The sequence below is a fragment of the Apium graveolens genome, chromosome 11 (assembly GCF_009905375.1).
Source record: "Apium graveolens cultivar Ventura chromosome 11, ASM990537v1, whole genome shotgun sequence".
Classification (NCBI taxonomy): domain Eukaryota; kingdom Viridiplantae; phylum Streptophyta; class Magnoliopsida; order Apiales; family Apiaceae; genus Apium; species Apium graveolens.
In genome coordinates this window covers 69,213,691-69,234,391 of record NC_133657.1, presented here as the reverse complement: position 1 = coordinate 69,234,391, position 20,701 = coordinate 69,213,691, and the positions used below count along the sequence as shown (strand labels likewise).

The 20,701-nt window shown below is 32.8% G+C and overlaps 1 protein-coding gene across 1 annotated transcript; it reads right to left on the bottom strand.

The window, feature by feature from the left end:
• Positions 1-13,520: 13,520 nt before the first annotated feature.
• LOC141695125 (vesicle-associated protein 2-2-like) lies at positions 13,521-19,742 on the bottom strand. The gene is made up of 8 exons (XM_074499382.1): positions 19,542-19,742; positions 17,537-17,607; positions 17,359-17,440; positions 16,989-17,104; positions 16,727-16,906; positions 16,102-16,401; positions 15,020-15,097; positions 13,521-13,819 (listed from the first exon to the last, which is right to left on the bottom strand). The coding sequence occupies exons 4-8, from the start codon at positions 17,097-17,099 to the stop codon at positions 13,709-13,711; spliced, it is 780 nt and encodes a 259-aa protein (XP_074355483.1). The 5' UTR covers positions 17,100-17,104; positions 17,359-17,440; positions 17,537-17,607; positions 19,542-19,742; the 3' UTR covers positions 13,521-13,708.
• Positions 19,743-20,701: the final 959 nt, after the last annotated feature.

Genomic DNA, 20,701 nt, shown 5'->3' with positions numbered 1-20,701 from the left:
AGTTGGTAAATTGGGCATGTTGAATAGTTTTAGTGATTAATTTAGTTAATATCTGGGATCTGTTCTTGAATGAATTTACAAATTTATTTTATCATTTTATCATATTTCTTGCTTATTTCTATGTAATTTATATTATCTTATATGTTTTTATTTTCCCTACTTGTTAATTTAAAATATCTCAGAATATTTTATTTTCTCTAAAAATATTTTTCTATGAATTTTATTTGCTAAAATTCAATAGAAATCTATTTTTAGAATAAAAATAATAAATTCTGATATATTGTCTTTGTTTCTGTAAATATTATAAGTCTGTATTTCAGTTTTACTAATTTGTTATATAATTTCAGTACATAGATATATATATTTATATAAGTCTGTACATATTTGATTGTATTTCTACTAAAATGACAATCGGCAAGACAATTGAAATTGTCTTGCTGAAAGTCATTTCAGTACTTATATATATATATATACTTATTTTCATGAAATCGGTTTATTTCCAGAATGACAATCGGCAAGACAATTGAAATTGTCTTGCTGAAAGTCATTTCGATATATAATTGTCATATTAGTGTTTTTCAGTATAGTTTATACTGGCAAGACAATCGGTATGACTATCAATTGTCTTGCCAGTTATAAACAATATATATATATATATTTTTTCTTTTATTTTATACTGGTATGACAATCGGTATGACTATCAGATTGTCATACCAGTTATATATACTCAGTGTTTATTTTGTTATTTCTTTTATTTCTGTTTTTTTTTCTTTCCTTTCTTTTGCCTGGTATGACAATCGGTATGACAATCCAGGATTGTCATACCAGCTGTAATATAAAGGCGTACAGTTCAGTTTTCCTTCAAATCACAACAGTTTTCTTTTCTTTCAAAAATTCGAACAGTTTTCTCTCCTCTCTCTCTACTCGATCTTAATCAAACCCCAACTGCCATTGTTGATCTTAATTGCTCGAGTTTTTACTCAGCATACAAATTCATCACTTTGTGATATATACATACAAGTATATATATACAGAGGTGCTGTTGGATTTTTGTTAAAAAACAAAAACAAATCAAAATCAGTTTCTGTTTTTTTATTTTATTTATTTATTTTGGTTATTTTTAATTTTAATTTCAATTTCTGTTTTGTGTCTTTTGGCTTTTCAAAACTGCGTTTGTGAGTTAAGAATTTTAACGAGATACATTTCTGTCTAAATTTTTCGATTATAATTAATTTAATTCGAATTATTAAATTAATTTAATTAATTCGAATTTTCTTAATATTATTCTTAAAATTCTGAAAGTGTGTGTCTTATTATTATTTTAAATGGCTCTCAATTTCCAAATTGTCGCGCATAATCAGGTTGGTTATTTTAATCCAGAAAAATGTGATGTGGAAAAATTTAAGCCATGGATTAGATTTTTAAATGACCATTCGATTGTTAGCTCTGCTATTAAATCAAATATGATTTTAAACGTCGATCTACTTAGACTGATTTGCACAACCTCTACTGTGGCCGATGATTCAAAATCTTTTTCATTCACCGTCGCAAACACACAGTATGTAGTTGATGAAACAGTCGTCAATCGTGCGTTAAATTTTCCACTAGACAATTTCTGTAATTTACCCTCTGAAAATGATATCATAAATTTTTTCCATGCTATTCACTATCAGGGGGTGATCAATTTAACCAAACTTTCTAAATCCAATTTGGTGTCTAAATGGGATATTTTCTTCGATACACTTTCCAAAGTGTTTGCCAACTGCACAAAATCCAATTTTCATAACATCACTTCCACTCTGCAGTATATTGATCTTGCGGTTGTTTTCAATCAAAGGATCAATTTTGGAAAACTACTTTTTCCCATTCTCTTGAGACGTCTAACTTCTGCTTTACGTGATCATTCTGCAAATCGTAGGGTATCATGTTACTATGCTCGTTTTCTCATGCTTATAGCAGATCATCTTCTCTCACCTGAACACAAAGCCCTTTTTGCTAACTCTGCAGTAACCGAACCCCCTCCAGTTAGCAAAAAGATTTACACTCGCCAAGACACAACCTTCAAATTCATGCAAGTTCCAGTACTTGTATCTGCTTTCATGGCCACTTATATTCCTTTACCTATTTTCAATCTTCCCGGTCATGAACAGCAACCTCAACCTCCAGTGGTTCAAGCCACCCAGGCTCCTCCAACATCAGATGCTCTTCCATTACAGGTAGTAATTCCTCACTCTCACTCCCTTCCTACTTCTGTTGAAAGACCCCCGGTGGTTGATAGGGCTGACCATGAAGTTGTAGAACCACAGCTTCAATCCCAGGTCATAGAGCCAAACACAGAGTCACATTCTATCTCAACCTCTCCCCCACTGTCTAAAATGTTACCCAGAAGATTACTAGGAAGTAGTACATTGTTAAATATGAGTGAACCCTCAGCTCTGCCTCCTCCTAAGAAAAGAAGAACATATTCTGAGGCATCTGAAAGCCCATCCTTGTCCTCCCAACAGGACATGGACTTTGAAATGGCCAATGAACAGTTACTAGAGGCATTCTCTCAACAGGATGCATCTATTGAAATTCGCCATAGGGCCATGGCATCTTGTACTGAGTCAAGCACAATTCCATTACTCACAATGGAACCATACACTTCCCCAGATCATACTCAGGACACAGAGCGAGGAGTGCACGTAGAGTCGGTTACAGTGCCTGCCATAGTTACGGCAGAAGAGCAGTCACATGCTTCAGAGGGAAAATCTGACTCTCCGCCATCCTTAATAGAGTCATTTTCTCCCCTCCCAGATCAAACACCTCTGGCTCCCTCACGGGATTCTCCACTCGCAGATTTCTCTGGAGAAAGTGGAGGGCAACTCGGTCAATCTATCCCTGAAGCAATTCAGACATCTATTTCACATGAAATGATAGGTTTGACTGAGGATCGGGACTCGCGAATTCCCATTGCACCACCACTGACCTCTCTTGAAGAGGCTAGGGTGATTTTTACTGCAGGTACAGAAGAACAGCAACAGGAAGACTCCTCACGAGCAATTATATTGAGAGAAATACAAGCACGTGAGGTGAGTGAACCAAACACGAGTGAAATTCAGGTGAGAGCACACACAGACACAGATACTCAAAACCTGTTAGCTCAAATTGCTGCTGTAAAAGAAGAACTTGCTAAAAGCCAAGCTGAAGCTCAAGCATTCAAAGCACAAGTGGTTGAACGGTCTTCTTCTTCCACCTCTGTCAACAATCAGCTGGCAATCATAAGGAATGACATCTCAGATCTCAAGACCACTGTAATACCAAAGCTCAATTCCATTCAGGACACTCCAACTTTATCAGCTGATGACATATCCAACTTCTGCTCTCTACATACAAGAATGACTTCTCTTGAAGACCTCGTTGAGATGAATCATTCACTGGACTCCTCAAGATTTCTAAAGATAGAGACGGGCATGGAACATCTCAATGAAGGGATGAAGCACCTATATTTCATGATCAAGAATTCTCATTGCCCTAATGAAGAACAAAGAACTTATTTTGAAGGACCGTCTGGTGGAGGATCAGGCTCTGGAGGTGATGGAGGTTCCAAAGGAAGGTCAGAAGAGGATCCCTCAACTAAGGGGGAGAAGAAAGGGAGTAGTGCCAAAGGGAAGGAAAAAGATACCTCTGCTGGAGACAAAGGAAAGGCTGATGATGTCTACTACAGTGGAGAACAGGATGACTTTGATATTTTTGACATTCCCACTGAACCAGTTCAGGAAGATAAAGATGGGTTATTTGAAGCTGAAGAGGAAAGTGATTTTGGAGAATGGGAAGAAGAAGCTCAAGTGGATCCTCTGTTTGAGAAAGAATTTCAGAAGGAGCAGTCAGAGATGAAAAGAAAAGAAGCTGAACTCAAGAAGGTCTCTCAGATCATTGACATGAGGAAAGACATTCAAAGAACAGAAACTCTTCAAAAGCAACGTCTTCATGACATTAAGGCTCAAGAAAGGAGAAGAGATGTCAGACTGAAGATTGGTGAAAAATGGGATGAAGCTAGGAGAGTACTTGATATGCCTCAGCTGAGCACTAACAATGATAGGCAGTTCCTACATCTTCTTGACAAGCTGGAAATCTCAAATCCTAACAATGACATGTACATGAATGCTATCAAGACTGAAGTCTCAAGGATCACAGCTGCTTTTGATAGATCCCTAAATGAGATGAGCATTTTTGTATATTGTCAGAGTGAAGGATCTTTCAAGGTGTCACTTCATCTGTTCGAGAATCGTTCTTTGTCAGAGAGTTGGGTTCTTCTCAACAAGGTAAAAAGAAGCTCAGAATTGAATGAAGTTCTTCGAGAAAGGCTTAAAGAGTTTGCCAACAGGGCTAGTCCTCAAGTGGTCAACAATCCTCATCAGGTGAGATTCTTTAAGTCTGATTGTCTTCAAATCTGTCAGCTAGATGTACAATCTCTTAAAGACTACTCAGCTAAGCATCTGGTCTGGATGGAACATCATTTAAGAACTGCTGGATATTCATCCATGTTGAAGACTCAAGCTGCTGATTTGATTCAAGCTTATTGTGAAAAGAATATTAAAAGGTACAATCAGATCAAGAATAAGCTGAAGTCAGTTGGAGTTCAACCAGTCAGACCAGCAAGCTTCACTTCAGAAAAGGATCGTGTCTTTGACAAGGAATTGCTTCAAGATTTAGAAGAAGGTGAAGTCAGAAGAGAAGACAACTGAAGTCAATTAGCTCAAAACTCAATGTAATATGATTAGAGCTTTATGAATCAAGATAGTCTAATGTAGTTATATGTTCAGGCTAGAGGAACATCTATCTTGTACTCACTTGTAAATTTCATTTGGAATCTGGAAAATGTTAAATATAATCCACAACTTTTCTGCTATTTACTTTGCATTACTGTTTATATCTTTTTCTTATTTATTAGTTGAGTTATCCTCTAGGTATTTGTTGTTATTGTCTAACAAGCAAATAGGGGGAGATTGAAAGGCATATGTCATAGCCTATTCGTTTATTCGAGTATTTAACTCAACTCAAATAAGAATGTAATAAGTAAATAGTGGATCTATCATCAGAGAGATCTCACAAAGTAACATCTGTCAAAGGATAAAGAAACATTGTTCATCTGCAGACTTGAAGATTCACTGGAAGAAGTTCAAGAATTTGATCATGCCTCAGTGATATAAATCAAGATCGTGGATTTAATCAAGTGACAGAGATCTCGTCAGGGTATCATTTATTACAAGGATTTAATCAGAGTATCAAAGTCAAGACATGAAGAAACGTCACGGAAGTTAGTCACTCATGAACCAGACAGTACATCGAGTGTCAGCATTGAAGTGGTGGAATTGATTCATAAGTCTCAGTGATTTTCAGAAGATTGTCAGAAGAGTGGATGCTGCTCAGGGTTAGTATTAATTCTCTATTAATTAATTAAGTCATATAATTTAATTAAGAAAATAAATTATATCTGCAAAGATTAATTTATTGATTAATTGAATTAAATTGATTAATTAATTTAGAATTAATATTGAGGATTTACAAGATTTTAATTGGTTTAAAATCTGCTTAAATTCAAAACAAGACAATTCATTTGAACTAGTATGACAATCGGTATGACAATTGATAGTCATACCGAAAGTCATGCCAATACATTTAATTGTCTTATTAGAATTTCTGTTTAGATTAAAATCTGTTATTAATTCAGCAAGACAATTTATTTGAACTAATATGACAATCGGTATGACAATCAATAGTCATACCGAAAGTCTTGCTAGTTCATTTTGATTGTCTTGCTAGTTGTAAATATTGTCATACCGAAAGTCTTGCTGGCCAAAGAGATTGTCATGCCAGTACATTTTTCAGTTCGGTGTTTGATAAAAGAAGCAGAAGACTTTTATTGATCAACACACTTACAGAATCCAATCAAACAGAAAATAGAACACACAAGAGAAAAAGGAGCAGAAAACAAAAGCATAACATTTTATTTTTCATCTGCTTTTCTTCAAGATTAAATTTCTAGATTGTAAAGTTAAATCCAATCAACTAGAAATATTTATCTTGTTCTTGTGTATCAATCTAGCGGATTAAAATCCCTAGAACTTAATCTCAAATGGCATTTAGCATTTGATCTTTTAATTACAAAAATAGAAAAAGTTCATGTCGAATTTATTCTAGATTTGTAATAATTGATTTGAGATTAATCCCTTGTAACCGATACCGTAGTTGTAACACCTTTCAAGTTTAATAAAAGTTTTATTTAACTTGAATTTTGTTTCACAATTTTATTCCGCATTTTATTCGATTAAACGGTATTGTTTGCATTCAACCCCCCTTCTACAAACAAATTGGGACCTAACAAATAGGGAAGAAGCCAGAAGGTTGAAGGAAGAAGCTAAAAAGCTAAAGGCTGACAAAAGAGCACAAGCAAAGCTTGAAAAATAGTTAAAGTCAAGTCAAGCTGAAAAAAGAAAGAAATTGAAGACAAGAGTGAAGATGTAGGTATGGGGGACATGATTAGTGATGATGTGGAAGAAAGAAGTAAGGAAAGAAAGGAATGGCAGAAAGGGAACAGAAAGAAGGCCAATGCAAAAAGAAAGATGGTAGATGAGACTGAAGAAACCCAATCAAAATCCAAACCACTACCTTCTATTCCTGAACCCATTGTGCCTGACCCCTTCATAAACATCCATGGTGAAACAATCACTCCTAAGGAGGAACCAATTGATTGGGACACCATCAAATTGCCCACCTTCTTAACCACTTCTCCACCATCAAAGAAACAGAAAAGGAAAATCAAATCAACACCTTCTCTAACCTCAATCAAATTCACTCAGAAGCCTAAGCCTAAGCCACAAGCCTCAAAGAATGATTATGTTCACATTTGTGATATAAAGGAATTTTCAGACATTGAACTCTATCTGGATGAGCTGGAGGAAGTAAGGGGAATAGATGCCTACAGACAGCTTCCAGAAATACTAGTGTTCAAATATAAAGGAAGTGGGGAAAGGACTTGGCCTCTCTACAGGATTCTGAATGAAGGCTACTCTACCTTGGTTAGAGTCTACTCAGCCATAAAAAGGGATTCTGGCTTTACCAGGACTGCCAAAACTGAGATTCTCAACAAGATTGCCAGCATAAGGAAGACTTGGTGGGAGCCCAATGCCTTGCCTAGAACATTACTCATCCAAGAAAGAGGAATTACAGTTCATAAATCACCTCACTGGTTGATGGAGTTCAGAGACAATAAAAGAGTCAGAAGATTTTTCAGACTTGAAGATCAGCTCAAGATTGCTAGTAATGAAACTCTCAAGGATATGCAATCTAAGTTGGACATCAATGAAGAAGATGAAGCTGAGTTCTACAGACAACTTCAACACCAAATAGAGGAGAATGACAGGAGGCTAGGAAAGAAAACAAGGGATCAAAGGAAAAGAAATTAATCTGCTCAGGCTAAAGGAGCACCCTTGAAAACAATGTAATTCTTCAATTCCATCTCAGTATACACATTTTTGTAGCACTTTTGAATTTCTGCTTTATTACAGTTCATATGTTTATTAAGTGTTTTGTTATCATTAAGTTGAACCCAAATTTATGCCTACAGTTCTAGTAGACATAAATAGGGGGAGATTGTTAGGAATATGTGTATTAGTTTGATGATAAGTTAAACAAAACACTTAAGTAGAAATCTAGTGTTTGTAGCCTCAACGGATAAGACCATTTTGGCTATCCGTTGAAGGAGTAGCTTTACTTAGAAATAAGTTTAGTATTGTAGCACATTTCAGTCTCTGTATTTAAGTTGTACTTCTTAGATGTTATGGGAAATTATCAGTCATGTTGACTACTAGTGGATATGCAAATAGGAGGGCTAATTGTAAATATTTCATGCCTTGTAATTTTGTATAAGTGAAAAAGTATCAACTGATATTAAAGACCTTCAACGGATAAGAAACAAAGCTTCAACGGATGTCTCTAAAACTTCAACGGATAAGATCCATCAATGGATAAGTGCTTCAACGGATAAAGCTTCAACTGCTAATGCATCAACGGATAAAGCTTCAACGGATAAAGCATCAACGGATGAAAGCTTCAACGGATGCTTAGTTCAATATCAGTTGATAGTGATAATTCATAAGCTGACAGAGGCACATGGGTTGACAGAGACAAACTGGAATGTGGCAGCCTCTAGGAGGAATCAAGAAAATGCAGCATTTCCATTCTGGTGCAAACAAGGAAGTATTCAAAGATTCACAGCTAAACCTAAATTGCATTGGATAGAGAAATGAAGAAGAAACATGTGAAGAGTCTTTTAATTGTATTTTACATTTTTGTCTTCACTTGTAAATTTGGTGATATATAAACCAAGTAGCAGCTAGTAATTAGATGTGAATTTTCCAGAGCTGTTTAGGAAAATCCAGAGAGAAAATCATCTAGTTTGTACTAGGAAACAGCTGTGATTTAATTCTTTGAATCACAGATTTTCTGAAATAACACATCTCTGGAGGAACAACAAATCCACCAGAAAAGTTTTTAAGTCTGTTGTGTTCTTTACATTTGTGTTTGAATATATATCTGTCTGTATTAGCTCAAAGCAATTCACACACACTTGCTCATCAAAACACATAGACTAGAAACTGCTCAAAACTTGAAAAAGTTTTGAGATTTACATTCAACCCCCCTTCTGTAAATCTCATTGTTAGTTCACTGGGAATAACAATATTGTTATCTTCAGTGATATTTGACATCATCACTTATATATTACACCTTCCATGTGGGATATTCAGCCTTTTTCAGAATGGGGATTTTAATACTTTCATACTTGTTCAGAGACATGTTTAGATCTCTTCTGATTGTAAATTTATCAGTTTGCTCTGATACCAATTGTTGCCCAGTAGTAATACATTTATTTAGGGGGGGTTGGATATAATTGTATAAATGTTTCGAACAAGTATAAAAATATAACAGTTCTTTATATTTTAGATAAAAAATGTTACAAACTCTCTCAAGAAATACTGATGTTCTTGAGAGCTGCTAGGTCTTACAATGCTCGAGTTCATCACTATGTGATGACCTAAATTGTGTTTATATAATACACAACTGCTACAAATCAGTATAGAATATGCGTTATCAATTACTAACAGAAAATGATACATATCTTTAACTGAATATACAAAGTCCTATCACTCAGAACGAACAAATATCCATCCCTCAAAATAAGGAACATAATTAATCTTCAAAACAGACTGCCTTCAGATGCCGATGTTCTACAGATACTGATGATGCATTAAATCCCGACGACACATCAAATACTGATGACATCTAAATACAGTTAGATCCTGAACTCCTCTTGATCATTGAGAATCAGCACGTAACAATAGTAATGCAAAATTCACAATTATTTTTTTCTTCAATTTATGGATAATATTTGTTGGATAAAATTTTTAAACCATCACTTAATTAAATATTAATTCGTAAGCATCGCGTAAGTTATAAAAGCGCCAAAATCTGATTTATAGAATTCTATAGCAGAATTAAAAACAAACAAAACTTTCTAAATTTTTTTATTTGTTTGAAGTTTGATTTTAATTTTTATTTAACTATTTTAAATTAATAAACGTTTTATCCATCTCGGTGAAAGCAAAATTATATTATTGATTGATGTTAAAATCAAACTAAGTATAATTAGTTAGATTAGGTTTGTAAAATGGATCTCGAGCTTAAATAAAATAATAAACACAATCAATGTGGCTAAAAAAGTTAGATTATTGAACTGTTAATTCATCGATCGGTATGATAGTGTTATCTTAAAATAAAATAATATAAACTATATACTCGAGCTAAAAATTAATAAAATTGATCCACGGTAAAACAAAATTAAAACTAAAATATAATTCGACCATCTGAAACAAATAAAATATACTACTATTCATCTCAGATAAACTTAATTGATCTAGTTTTAAACAAAATTAAAATTAAATTAAATAAAATTAGTTAGATTTGGTTAGTATAATAGTGCTTTGAGTAAAATAAAATTAAAATTGAATTAAATGTGATTCTTATTATGTTAGCCCGGGGTAGAACTTATTGTTCAAATTAAAAATAACTATCTTCCATAAATACAAATAGAAATATTAATAATATAATATATTCAATTAGTAATATATTTAAATCTTAAAATTTAAATACCTCTAATATAAATATCAATTTTATATGTGTATATGTAAAATTGTGATAAAATAAAATCATATAAAATTTTGAATAAATACATTTTGCATCTTAAAATTTTAATTCAATTTATATTTTAAAAAATATATAATATTAGAAAATTTGCATGCATCGAACATGTTCCAAAAAATTCGTGCATCGTACTGTTGTAAACTAGTAATGCATTAAACTTTTTAATTTGGTAGATTTTTTGACATGGAAAATACTGATTGGTTCTAGATTAATTCATAATTTCTTAATTGGTCAACTCCATACAAACTATATACCCAGACTCGGATATGATAATATATGATTTTTGAAATCGAAATCATGTATCATTTTCCTTTTTTTATTTGATTTTAAACTAGGATTCAATATTGCTAAATATGACAAAAATGATTTTTAATGTGAATACATGAGTATGGCTGTCAAAAGGATATTATCCGGATCCGAATCCAAAAATACGCATTCGTATCCCAATCCGGAAATATTTAAAAAAATAATATCTGAATCCGGATCTCACGGATACTATTCGGATATGGATAATATCCGGATCCGAATCTGATTTTCAATTATATTTTTTTTTATTTTTTATTAAAAATTCAAAAAAATTGAAACAAATACATTAAAAATTAAAATAAGAGTTAAAGTGATTTAATCATGTTTTAATTTATTCAAAAATTAATTTTCATTTATCTTTCAATATATTTGTTATCTTTAAATTGTTGAACTCAAATGATTTTTTTATATATTAGCGGTGCTGCCCGAAGACTTAAATGAATAGCCCTACAGTTATATAAAATTTGTATAAACATATTATTTATATGTGTGTATTTATATACACATACACACACTATAAATTTAATATAATAAATTACAAATTAAATAAATATTTAAATATAATATATTTATTCGAATTCAGATATTATCGGATAAGAATATGGCTATAGCCGTATCCGTATTTGTAGTCGTCGGATTCGAATACTTACGGATTCGAATACGGATGATATCCGCTTTATAACTCGCATAAGTGTATTTTATATCATTTTACACATTTATTATTTAATTTTAAATCAATACTTAATACTCTTAAGTACGACAAAAATTATTTTATTATCGAATAATTTGATCTATAACTCTCCTAAGGGCATTAGTCTCTTTAATTTTTTGATAAATAGTGTTTTTTTAGTTTTAAATAATGATTAATTTATTTTCCTTAGTTTCACCTCAACTGTAATTGATATATTACGATAAATTTTAATTAAATGAAGTGTGTATTTTTTATTGGTTCATCTAAAAAAATACTATATTATAATTTTAAAAATATTAAACTTTGTAAATAAAAATAATAAAATACTATTAGAAAAGAGACCGGGCCGTAATGTTTGCATGGATCTCAATTGAATAAACGTAGGCTATATAGTAATAATCGGGAAAGAAGTGTTTTAGTTTTTATGTGTGTCTCGTTATGTATATTTTTAAGGAAAATATTAAATACAGAGTTCGTTTTTAACATTTAGAGCAATATCGTTTATTTTTTCAAAGAAACATCTAGAGCAAATAAGTTATGAAAAGATTAAACTGTCCTCCGTATGTATATCAATAACCTCTAAAAAATTTAATACAAGGATAATATTGTCTTTTCACAGCATATTTGACGTAGAAGTTAAAAAAAGAGCTCTAATTTAACATTTCCCATTTTTAATTATTTGATGTGGTCTCTTAGATCATTTATATAGCTATGGTAGTAGTATTTTTTTTAATCTCTGATTTCTTTTAATTATAATCTTGATTAGATTATAGGAGTCTACACTATAATTAAATACAAAAGTTTAAAATATATTAGAAATGATCGGTTTCATCTTGGTTAAGAATATATGCGGCTAAATTATAATAGGAATCGCATTTTGATTGTTTTAAAATTTAGGAACAAAATTTGATTGTTCTAAAAATAATTTATAATGTTCTGATTGGTTAACTGGATACCTGGTTAGTTAATTAATTGGACAGTGTAGGAGACTCAACTATTATAATATAGGATAAGATAGGATATTAGGGGTGAGCGCGGTGCGGGCGGTGCGATTTTTTCCTCATGTGCGGTTTGATCAAATTTTCAAACCGCAACCGCACCGCGAACCCCCAAAAACCGCATAAACCACACCACAAAAATGCGATACGGTGTGGTGCGGTTCACTGCGGTTTGTACATTACAAGTTTGAAAATTTTAAATAATTACAAAACTTAAATAATTAAATTTCTGAATAATATAATAAAGTCGTCAATATTCTTCAATAATACAAATTATAAATTCTACGCCGTAAAGTTTAACGTAGAAACTTGGCTCAACAATTAAATGAGTTCACTGCTCTTAAATAGGTGGTTTTGTACCATGTGTCATTATTTTTTAAGAAACACAAATAGGATGATCACCACGCAACAATTAACAATTGATCTTGTAGAAATAAGATGATCACTAAATAAGCACTCCTACTATGTTAAATGGAATCAAACTTAATAAATGGAATCATGAAATATAACTATTATATATATATATATATTAAATATTGCGGTGCGGTGCTGTTTGAACCACATTTCAGAAATTTAAAATCACAACCCGCACCGCACCGCGCGGTTTATTAAAAATTCAAACCGCAACCGCATCACGAAAATTAAAAATCGCGTTTTACGGTGCAGATTGGTGCGGTGCGGGCGGTTTTTGCGGTTTTCTGCTCACCCCTATAGGATATGATATAATTAGGTCCTAAATAATTATAAGAGTATTTTATGTAAATATAAATAGATTTTAATAATTAATAAATTTTTATGAAAACGAGAAAATTATACTAAAAATCATAAATTTTCCCTGAAAATTAGGACCAGGGTTTCGTTTCTTCTTGATTTCGAAGTGATTTTGAAAGAGGGGTATCGTGTTTATATCCGTTGTGAAGCTTCTAAGCTGTTCTGTCAGAATCTCAAATGAACGAAGAGACTGAAAGTTGAGAGAGACAAATTTCTATAGCAAATTTATTTGGCTTTGTTTGAATAAATTTGTGGGGAACCTATATACTATTTATTTCCTTTTTTCATATATAATTAAAACGATAAGCCATATAGACCTCTATCTAACAATCATTGCCAAGAAAGGTATCATTTCATACTATCTGAGATGCACATATTTTTGCAAATATGAAATATTACAGCCACAAATTTTCCTGGTAAGACTTTATCTTTTGCTACAACTTTACATGGATAATTGTTTTTACAACTTTGCATCCTACTTTAGGTGTACATTAAGGTTTTCAACTTCAATATTCAGAAAAAAAATGATTTTTCCATAATTCGTGTATTAGTAATGGCGTTTGTGACTTGGCCAATGACCCATTTTATCAGGTTCTTAGGCAACCTCTTTGCAACTCAACATCAGGAAACTTTACATCAGTGTACTGCTAGAGACAGGCATATAGAGTCATCCTACTAAGACCTTGATACTAACAGTTAGCTAGGGCTTTTGTAGAAGGTAACCAAAGAAGCTGCTAACAAGTGCCACCATACAAACAAACAACAGAGGGAATCCCGGTTCGAGTTCAGTTCTCTTACTCCTCAGCAAAGCCTGCATACAAAAGGCATGGATTACACAAGGGATAATACTGATGAAATATAAGAAAGACTAGTTCATGTTGGTGCACTTGGTTTTATGACTTTATCACATTTGAATGAGGGGAATATAAACTAGAACCACTGTACCAGTATGGCCCTCTTAAAATGAATTTACAATTACCGCGAGAAAGAAAATGGCTTGGAGGTTTTCACTAGGTTTAATAAGCAGCTTTACGAGTCCATACGATTAGCTAATTCTTACCCTAACATATGACAAATTTGGTAATTTTGAAAGTTTTTGTAATGAATTAATTTGTTTTAACGAAGAGAAAAAGATAATTTTACTAATACTAGCAATGGATCCACGAATATTGATAGTTTACTGGGACAGATTCGAGACGCCCAGCCGCCTCCCTATCTCAACTATTACACAAAACAATTCATAAACCAAACCCTAGCTTCTCCTCCCCTTTTAACTCTCTTCCCCCTTCAATTACTATCTTGCCCTTTGACCCCTTTCTTTTTATCCTACTGTTCACCCAAATTAGTATTTTACTCTTTTGCCCTTCCAGCTTTGTTTTTCCTCCTTGAATACACCATTGGCTGTTTAACGGACACTTGGGGTGTCACAGTTTTACACCCTGACCAACGACTTCATCAATATTTCACCACAAACTGGGAACTGCCATGAAAAAAGTTCACAGATCCCATCCTATGACTCGGTATATACAGTAATCTTTCCACATCAAATTTTTAATCGTCCATTTTATGGATGCATATATCTGATTCTTCTAGGAATAGACAGAGAGTAACAACATGATTTACAAATCTGGTCACCAATGGACATGATAGAGGGGCAAAGGGCAACATTGTGGAACTATAGCGCAATCTGGAAGGATATAGCTCAGTTGGTAGAGCTCCGCTCTTGCAATTGGGTCGTTGCGATTACAGGTTGGATGTCTAATTGTCCAGGCAGTAATGATAATATCGTGTACCTGAACCGGTGGCTCAATTTTTTTAAGTAATGGGGAAGAGGACCGAAACATACAAACAATTTCTTGATATCCAACCCGTTCAACCCCCAAAGCAGATTAAGCTTTCTCCATCAAATTAAAAGCAGCAAGAATAATTTAAAGCATCCATGACACAACCAATAGGCTTGGATCAACAATGTAAAAATACTGTTAGAGAACTAATAAAATTTACAACTTACCAATTCCTGCTGTAAATTTTCCCTGTCTTGTGTACTCAACCTCTTTTCTTCTGTCAGCTTTGAAATTGTTCTCTCAGCCTAAAATAAGCCAGAGATTTTGGTTATTAACACTCCTAGCAATCAAAATATAACCATAACTTCTCAAAAAAAAAGTATAACCATAACAAGATTTTACATAACTAGATTTATTTGTTAAATGTCCCAAAGCAATTTAGAACAGAATCAGATATTACATGAAAGTGAGTGTTTCTCTCCGCCCATTAAATATTTAATGTCACTCGTTGCTGAAAAGATTATAACAAAAATTTAATGAATCTTGCAGGGATGGATTAATTTCTTTTGTAAGTATTTTAATTTTTACTCAGTAAAAGACCACTAATACTAGATGTATTTCATAACAAATAATTTTTTTTTACGTTATATCTAAAGTATTTTCCTTTATCTAGTGGTTGACCCATCACATGAGGCTTACCTATGTCCCTTGATCATTGTTGTCATGAAGACGACTAGTCAACGACTAGTTGACACGAAAGTACTCGGGCGCCGAGAGCCTCGAAGCCCGACTTGTCAACGACTAGTTGTTGTAAAGGTAATCGGGTCGACGCCCGATTTGGGGCGATTGTGGTGTGCCATGACTCGATCAAACCCATGACAACACATAAGAAAGATATGAAAATGAAAATGATATTAAGATGGATAAATTTGCTTGATATTCATTAAACCTATGTGACATGTCTTTATTTGCTTGCATTTGTTTGGTATTTGCAATATGCATGCTATTATGCAGTAACTATGTTTATTTGAGCTTACTATTCTATTACTTTTGATTTAAATTATGGGATCGACATGTTTAGTTATGTTATATATTCAATCTAGTAAGTATATGTACAATGAGCACTTAGTCGACTTTTAACGACTAGTCGAACGACTTGTCGACTAGTCTTCTCGAAGGTACTCGGACGTCGAGGCTCGACTTGGCGCCGTAATAACCATGCCCTTGATAACACTTTCTAACTGTCTATATACTTATATTTCAGTATTACATTTCAAGGAATTGAAATTACATGTACTGAAAATATTACCTCATTTAACTTTATTTCAAACTTTCTGATTTTTGACTTCACCTCCTCAATATCCTTCCCTAACTTCAGCTTGTCCCCGTCCATCATTATTTCAGATTTGACATCATTCAGTGGTTTATGGTCCTCAATATCTTTCACTACCTTCAGCTCCTCTATTTCCTTTACCATTTTAGAATTTATGCAATCCTTCTTTTCATGCACAACATCTTTGCTTAGCATCAACTTCGGAATATTTTCTTTCGTTGTTGGCTTTGAGTCCACAGCACCATCCAATTTGTTTTTTTTCATATTCTCAATAACCTGTCAGTATTTGGTTAACAACTAATCAGTACACTATGTCCTGAATTCAGAAGAGCATTTGAGAAGAAAGCAACCAATATTTGGTAGATAACTTAAATTCTCTAAGTCACATATACTCTTGGAGACCTATATAATATATAAAACTTTTCACCCCAAATACTAAGGAACTAAGACTGAATAAGACTCAAAACCTTCATATACAAATATATAAACCTCTCAACCAAATATAGAACTTCATCTCCATAGACCAGAATATAAAACTCAGAGACAAGATTCACAAGGATTCAATATAGGAACAATTACTAGTAATCAAAGAACAGCTCACCGTCTGACGAGGACTGAAGTTTTCGATGCTATTTGGATTTTGATCTTCTGGTATTAACACTTCATTATATTGCACCTGCTTTAGTCTTTTATTGACTGGAGAAGATATAGGATAATTAGGTGGGCTGACAAGAATCACTCTCAGCTTCTTCTCCTCAACATATTTCCCATCTTTGGAAAACTGAGATATGAAACAATAAAGTTACATGAATTTCAAATAAAAACCATAAACTTGTATTAGTAAAAAAGTTTTAAAATGGTACCGTGGCAGATGTAATATCCTCTTCAGTTGTCCCCGCAACAACCATAGCACATTGCAGTAAAAACTTGTCTCTGCAAAGCATATCAGGAGGAATAACCCGTAGTTCTTGCATTGTAACTGTATTAACACAGGTGCAAAGAATTAAACAACAGTCTTTAAGTACACTCAAATTCCTTGAAACCAATAAATAGCAAAAAAGAATTAATGATTGTTTTTTAAAGTACTAGTCACACTTGAACCTTTACCTTTAAATTTTATAATGTTTTATTTAGAAAAAGAAAACCGGTTCAAAGCAAACGTTACGTAAGGTTCATACATTGAGAAAATTTCCCAAACTATGATACTTGAAACATAAAAAAAAAACTAGATACCTGTGAAGTCACATATTGCTCGTGGACTCAATACACCTGTGTTTGGTCGCACACAGTATTTCTTTGGAGATGTTGTTTTCACCTGCAAGTACAGTAGTTAATTTTATTAGTTTCAGTTCCATGTAGTACGTGCATAGTTACATAAGTCATATCAATGTAAGCGACTATTCATTTTCACCTTAAAGGCGACATGTTGGTTGGTCTTATTGACTAATCGAACGGAGCATGAACATTGTTTCTTCAACTCAACTACAAAATAAAATGGAAATCATAATCACAGAAATAAAATATAAACTTCTCAAAAAGCCAGAGCAGAATCAAATCTGCGATATAAACAGCAGCAGCTTGACAAAGTTTAGCCATGGAAGAAAAACAACTATTTTTTAATGTAATTAACTTTTATCTGAATCAACTGCACCGCGTAAAATACAGAAAATAATAGTCACTAATTTTAGTTACAAATTAAAAAATATATATTTCAACTTACAAATAAATCTGAGTTCCTGTGGCTGAATTTCCAGAAGTTCGGTACTCATTATTAGACTTTAAACAATCTAAAAAAGGCATTAAAACACTAAACCTGACCAAAAATTCAACAAATCCAGATGTCTTCACCTGTAAAACCAATTAAAACAAAAATTATGCAACTCGCACAACCAAGTTTGTTTAGCACTGACTTCTAGAATTAGCTCAAAACATAATTTACAAACATTCAATCACTGCATTGACTTATATTTCACAATCAAGCAATGCACATGTAAAATTCAATTTACAAAATTAATTCGAGTCTAACAATCAAGTACTCCAACATAATTTTTTTTTAAAAAAAAAAGCAATTTACAACCAATCACAATAGCATGATGATCTCCTTGCAAAATATGAATTTATTAAAAGTCAAAAGTCCCTTTGTTGACTTTCCAAAAGTTTGTCGGTCCAAAAACATGCATTAAAATCAGTAAACCTAACCAGAAACTTAACAAATATAGATTCGTTTACCAAGAAATTCAGAAAACACAAGAGACTCACTCATACAACCATATATAAACATATTATCACAAATGTTCAGTTAAATTCACAATTCAAGTACTACACAGAGTACAAAACAGAAAGCAATAACAATAAATCAAAGTAGTCTAGCAATCGCCTTGAAAATTATGGATTAATATAACCAACGTACAAATGAATTTAAATTTCTCTTGTTAAAATTCCAGAAGTTTGTGAATCCAGAAAAAATATAAATCACTTAACCTAACCAATTGAACAAATCCAAATCCCTTCACCTGTAAATCCAAAATATACATAGAATCGACTTAAACCTCACAATCAAGTCATACACATAGAATCCAGAGATCAAAACAATAAGACAATAAACAGTCAAACACTATCGTGCGTTCAATTATGGAATCAACTTAAATCTCACAATCAAGTCAAACAAATAGAATCGAGAGTGCAAAACAATTAACAGTCAAACACTCTCGTGCAACAACCACCTTACAATACATAAACTGGTATACGCCAACTTACATATAAAATTGAGATCCTTCGGTTAAACTCCCGTACCTTGACCAATAAACACAACTTATATCACTCATACAACCAAATATATACATATATAGCTACAACGTTCGCTTTGGCAAATGAAAGCTGAGAAAACAAATAGGAATATCACTTTGGCAGAAGAAAGGCCAGAAAAACAAACATGAAATCACTACTAGCGCCTTGAGCAATAAATTTGATCTAACTTAAATCACTCAAACAAGGCCTACATGTAAAATTCAAACTACAAATCAATCAACAATCAAACACGAAAGCCTAACAATCGCCTTACAAAACGTGAACTCAAATACGTAAACTTACGAAATAAACTTGAGCTCCTCGGCTTAAATTTTGGAGTTCAGCAATACAAAAAAACACAAAAACAATAAACCTAACCAGCAATCAACAAAATATAAGATACATAACTCAGATAAGCAAATGTATACATATAACTATAAACACAACTTACCTAACTCGTATAACCAACGCAATACATAATACTTAACTTGAATTTCACAATTAAATGGATTAAAAAAGTGCAGAAATCTTATTAAAATGTAAAATCACATGAAAATTAAGATGTTAGGTTCAAAAAGAGCGAATAAAGTAAATGATGAGAGAGCGAGAGAGAGAGATAATTAACTTACATGAGAGACGGAGAGATGTAAGATAATGAGCGTTCAAGGGTTGATTAAGCTTGAATAGTTGAATGTCATATGACGAGTACAGAGAGCGAGAGTGAGAGAGAGAGGAGTGGAGGATGGTAGTGACGAGTGAAAGGCACGTTTGTAGCGGTGGACCACTCGTAACGTACGTCTTCTTGTCACCGCTTCGGTTGTTTGCGTGCGCGGTAAATTACGACCCGACCCGACCCGACTTCATTCAACCCAACTCCGATTGGGCCCTTTTTTAAGTTTTTATAAATAAAAATATTTAAAAATATTCATGTTCTTCAATTTTTTTTTTGTCGGATCATGTTCTTCGATTTATTTTCAAAGATACGGTAAAATTTGTGTATGAGCTTGCAGTGAAGGTTGAGATTGTAAATGTTATATTTGTATTGTATATAAGTTTGCACCTGATTTTTATTTGCAAATTGAATATTTTTGGAAAAATCTAAAAATTTAATATTTGTATTAATTTATACAAAGATTATAAAATTCGAATTGTCAAAAAAAATTACAAAATTTGAAATCCTGTTGAAATCGGTTGCTTCGGAGTAGAATTTATTACTTATGTTCAATAACAGATAAGATAACTTGCTGAAAAATTATTCTCATTTCTCAATATCATACTAACGAATATAATTAACGATGAAATCTGATTCCGAGTTGATTATTTATTATTTCAAATACAAATTAACGAACATAGGAGCTATTCTTTTTAACTAGAATTGTGTTCATGTATTTCAGAATTAACCGGCAGAGGAGCTATTTTTTGAGATTAAAATAGTACTTTATTTTTCATTGTACAAATAGTGCTTATCAAGTATATTTACCAGAACTTGGTACTTATATAATCACAAGTATATTTACAGGAGCTTGTATTTGAGTTGTTTACAATTTTCCATTCTAGTTTTATTTTGTCATCCGCATTTTAGTTTTAAAAATAAGAAAGAATGATAAAATTACCAACTATTTAAGTAAGAGTAACAAGAATACCCATTTTCAGAATGTATGGATAGCCCACAATCCCCATTTGACCCTATTCCTGTTCTCACCATCATCAATAAACAGCGGAATTGAAAATCCGTACAGGTAGATCGCCTACAGCATCACAAGCAAGAAGATTATCATCCAGATTTAAC

Bases quoted from the DNA above. Each gene is read 5' to 3' on its own strand.
- LOC141695125 (XM_074499382.1), bottom strand. From the start codon at position 17,099: ATGCAAGAACTACGGGTTATTCCTCCTGATATGCTTTGCAGAGACAAG. The intron at 15,098-16,101 runs GTAATATTTTCA...GGCTTATTTTAG, and splicing joins TTGAAATAAAGTTAAATGAG to GCTGAGAGAACAATTTCAAA. The intron at 13,820-15,019 runs GTAAGTTGTAAA...TTTTGTATGCAG, and splicing joins AAAATTTACAGCAGGAATTG to GCTTTGCTGAGGAGTAAGAG.